General features: G+C 34.4%; 1 protein-coding gene across 1 annotated transcript; it reads left to right on the top strand.

Moving 5' to 3' along the window:
* Positions 1-309: 309 nt before the first annotated feature.
* On the top strand, positions 310-4745 carry LOC135960292 (spermatogenesis-associated protein 20). The gene is made up of 5 exons (XM_065511541.1): positions 310-1134; positions 1302-1775; positions 1846-3003; positions 3074-3282; positions 3897-4745. Exons 1-5 carry the CDS (start codon positions 863-865, stop codon positions 4358-4360), a joined length of 2577 nt encoding a protein of 858 aa, XP_065367613.1. The 5' UTR covers positions 310-862; the 3' UTR covers positions 4361-4745.
* The last annotated feature ends 294 nt before the right edge of the window (positions 4746-5039 follow it).

The following is a 5039-nucleotide window of genomic DNA, read 5'->3' as shown; positions in this document are numbered from 1 at the left end:
TCACAAATGATCTTCCTCTTTCCATTTGGACCAACCACATTTACTTATTTATTTAATAAATTTTGTGAAACAGAGTGTTAGTAACTAATAACAACTCTGTGTTAAGCACATTTAAAAACATTTCAGTTTGCTGGGTTTCTTTACCGTATGACATTTACGTTATGACGTAATAAATGCACAAAGAAGAATCGTTTAGAAAACATTCATTCCCTCACACACATGACGAACAAAATACTAAAAGAGAAACCAGCAAAATAAAGAAGACCAGCGAAACAACCAGCAATAACATTTCAATAGTCAATGAGTGAGATACGAAAAAAATAATAAAGTTGAAGAGACATTCAAGTTTTTTGTGTTATCGAATTCAATAAATCGTGTAATTAACAAAAAATATAATAAGAAGAAAACGAAATTAATTTGTTTAAACTTCCATACACATTTGGCATTAATTAAAAAATTCTAAGTGAGATAAAGCATAAAGTGTTTTGAAGCAAATAAATCAAATTGGATTCTAATTAACGAAAGAAAATAATAGACGAATGAAAAGTGTGCGTTATTAGTTTTGATGTAATAGAAAAAGCAAACAAGAATAGCAATAACAACAAGTACCACAACAATACTACTAATAATAACAACAACAAACAGACTAAGACAATATTTGTGTAATTATCTAAGGGTGGTGGACATACAGGTGGTATTTGCACCTAGAGGGGATAGATGGCTGAAATTAAAACGTAATAATCGTTTGAATTATTAAAGCTTTTATTTCCCCAACTTCCTCACCAAACCTTCGGGTGGTCCACCTTCCTAAAAAGAGAGATAGAGTTCTCTTTTCAAAAGAGGTCTCCGTACAAGCTTTGATATGTTTAAAAATATTTGTCGATCTACTAATTTAGTACGTCAAACAACTCAGAATACGGCCACTAAGGGAGTCACCACAACTAGTGCTCAGAACTTAAGCAGCAGTAGCAATCTATTATTAATAACAGCTCAACAGCAAGGTACAACGAGCTCAACAGCACGTTGTCTTTTACATACTTCAGCCACAGCGTCTACAACAACCACATCAGCAACAGCAGCATACACACCAAACGTTGTAACGCTAAAACGCAGCAAGTCACAGACCCAATTTACGTAAGCACCACCAACTAAACGACTAAACATCTGCATCTTCTACCATTTATTTTATCTTAATTTAAACAAAATTATGCATAACATTTATTTTAACAAAAGTCACATTGTTTTGTTTGGTATCTTCTTGTTTGACACTTTCTTTTCGTTGTCTTTTCTGTTTTCTGTAGTCTACTACCACGTCTTTCACGTCTACGCACCATGTCTACTGGCAGCGCTGGTTCTACCGGTACCTCTCCACCTAAACCTGTTTCGCCCAAATTTACCAATCGTTTGGCCCAAGAGAGATCACCTTATCTGCTGCAACATGCTCATAATCCGGTCGATTGGTATCCCTGGGGTGATGAAGCCATCGCAAAGGCTAGAAATGAAAATAAATTGATTTTCCTATCGGTGGGCTATTCCACTTGTCATTGGTGTCATGTTATGGAACATGAATCGTTTGAAAATGAGGAGGTTGCTGCCATTATGAATGAAAATTTTGTCAACATTAAGGTGGATCGTGAAGAGCGGCCCGATATTGATCGCATTTATATGCAGTTTGTATTGATGATGAACGGCAGTGGTGGTTGGCCCATGAGTGTCTGGTTGACACCCGATTTGGCACCCATAACGGCGGGTACATATTTTCCACCACATGATCGGTAAGTTGTTGTGCTATGTTTGTTTGTGAGAAGTGTGTGTGTTGACAAATTTATATTGTAATTCTGTTAGCTGGGGTATGCCCTCCTTCAAAACGGTACTTCGAGCTATAGCCTCCAAGTGGATAGCCAATGAAGAGCAATTAAAGTCAACCGGCCTAGAGGTCATTAGTGCTATACAAAAATCGCTTAGCGAAAAATCTACTGAAACAGTATTTGCACCCGGAAGTGCTGATGCAAAACTACAAGAAGCCCTTAAGATATTCACACAACGTTTTGATAACGAATACGGTGGCTTTGGTAATCATCCTAAATTCCCCGAAGTAGCAAGGCTTAATTTTCTATTCCATGCTTATATTGTAACTAAAAAGGTGGATATTTTAGACATGGCTGTAGAGACTCTACATCACATTGGGCGGGGTGGCATACATGATCATGTATTTGGAGGTTTTGCCCGTTATTCAGTGGATCGTAAGTGGCATGTACCACATTTCGAGAAGATGCTGTATGATCAGGGTCAATTGTTGGCCGCCTATGCTAATGCCTATAAATTGACTAGAGACGAAACGTTCCGGGAATATGCTGATGGTATATTTCGCTACATAACCACTGATTTACAACATCCAGCAGGTGGTTTCTATGCCGGCGAAGATGCAGATTCTTTAGCAAAAGCTGAGGATACCAAGAAAGTGGAGGGTGCTTTTTATGCTTGGACTTATAAAGAGATCAAAAAAGCCATCGAAGATAATGTAGACAAATATAGCGGGGTCAAAATGGATGTAAATAAAATATTTGAAATATATAGCCATCATTATGATGTCAAGCCCTTGGGTAATGTGGACCCGGCCAGTGATCCTCATGGTCATTTGAATGCAAAAAATATTTTAATTGTCAGAGAATCAGTTGAAGAAACCTGCGGCAAATTTTCTGTAGAAGAAAATCAACTCAAGGAAATTCTACAAATTACTAATGGTATTTTAAATGATATAAGAAAATTGCGTCCCAGACCTCATTTGGATACGAAAATCATATGCTCGTGGAATGGTCTAGTGCTCACCGGTCTCTGTAAGTTGGCCAATTGTGGTGGTCCCAAAAGGCCTGAGTATATGGCTGTTTGTGCAAAATTAGTTAAATTTATGCACGAGCATTTGTTTGACAAGGAAAAGAAACTATTGAAAAGGTCTTGTTATGGTGTGGCCACAAATGACAGTACTTTGCAGGAAAATTTGGAGTGAGTTAATTGCTTATTTTAGTTATGCAAATGAAATGATGGTGATTGATTATTTGGTACTTTTTTTTAGGGCCGAACGTATTGATGGTTTCTTAGATGATTATGCCTTTTTGATTAAAGGTTTGTTGGACTATTATAAGGCCTCTTTGGATCCCTTCGCTTTGCAGTGGGCCAAAGAATTGCAAGAAATTCAGGATACATTGTTCTGGGATACAGAACATGGAGCTTATTTCTATTCGAAAGCCAATTCTCCCAATGTGGTGATGCGTTTAAAGGATGGTAAGTTGTTGTTTTTTAATTATATATAATGCTAATAAGAAAGTTTATATTGCTTTTTATGATTTACGATTAGTTTTTAAAATAAACCAATAAAGGTCACTAATTTAAACAGTGATAAGAATAGGCTCTGCTCAAAGTACATTATATTAACGATGTAATATATGTATGCCATTTTATTTATTATTCACTATCAGTAAAATTGTTTCTGTAATGTAATTTTTATTATAGGGTTCAATTGTGTGAGATATTTAAATGCATTTTCGATAATCTAGCTGTTGAAAATCAACTAAATTGTTCCTTAAATGGCAGAGATATTTATTTACTTTATTTTGAATTCAAAATTTCTTCACAAAATTTAACTTTTCGAAAGCACTATGAAGATAAATCATAAAAACACAAAATTAAACTGAAGGGTATACATATGTATAAGATTCGGTACAGGCGAGTATTGCAATCTTTCTGTTTTTTTTTCAAAGTCGCCAATTTCGGTTTTTAACCAAAAATTTTTTCAACATTTTTGAAGGAAAAAGGCCAAATATAGCACTTAATGCCCTTTTTTAGTCCCCATATATAATAACATCAATTACAATTACATACATTCTCTTCTCTTCCAGATCACGATGGCGCTGAACCGTGTGGCAACAGTGTGGCTGCACGAAATCTCATTCTACTTTCACATTATTTTGATGATGACAGCTATGCTAAACGTGCCTCCAAACTATTCGAATTCTTCTCCGATCAACAACCATTTGGTTATGCTCTTCCCGAAATGTTATCGGCTTTAATGTTGCATGAAAATGGTCTGGATTTAGTAGCTGTCGTGGGACCTGATACGGAAACCACTAAACAGTTTGTGGAAATTTGTCGTAAATACTATATACCCGGCATGATTATAGTCCATGTCAATCCTCACGAGCCCGAACAGGCCTACAATCAGCGCGTGCAAGAGAAATTCAAAATGATTAATGGCAAACCTACGGTTTATATATGTCATGATAAGGTATGTCGTATGCCTGTCACCGATCCGGTTAAATTGGAGGAAAATTTAACCGAGAATTTCTTCAAGGGCAGGCTTTAAACAAAATGTAAGCTGTTGAGATTAAATGTGACTAAAAATATTAGCTTATAGTTTATTTTTATTAATGTTTTGACTTTAAATCGCTTTAAAATATAGTGCCTAGGTTTAGCTAGTCTCGAAATAGTTTTGGTTATAGAGTTGTTCTATTTTTTTATGGTGTAATTAACTAAACACAAATTGTATTATTTAATAATTTGACCTTAGACTTGTTTGTTACGTTTTGTTAAAAGAAGAAAAACAACTATAGAAAGTTGTAAAAAAAAATACTTCTTTTAGACATTTTATCTAAAATTGTGTTATTTATATACATGTATGTAGTAATGTTGAAAATATTATATAGTATATGTTACAGTAAATAAATAAAATATTAAAAATAAAAGAATAATTGTGTTTGTTTTATGAGCAATTATAGATTAAAAGTTAATTGCTTTTGATAAAGTTATGGCGTAGTGATTTTTAGCCATTTCTTACTAAAATTTGAAGAAAATCAAGTCTATAGATTGGGAGTAAATAAAATGTTTTTTAAATCCTTTTCTAGCCAGCAAATAAATACTTAACAAAAAAGTAGATCAAACAGGATTGATTAATTTCAACATAACATGATGAAGTATTTCGATTTAGGTTTATCTCGCCATCTTCACCCAAGTACTTTAAAATAAATATTGAAAAGAAAATTTAT

The sequence above is a fragment of the Calliphora vicina genome, chromosome 5, assembly GCF_958450345.1.
Source record: "Calliphora vicina chromosome 5, idCalVici1.1, whole genome shotgun sequence".
Classification (NCBI taxonomy): domain Eukaryota; kingdom Metazoa; phylum Arthropoda; class Insecta; order Diptera; family Calliphoridae; genus Calliphora; species Calliphora vicina.
This window is presented reverse-complemented; position numbering and strand designations above follow the sequence as displayed.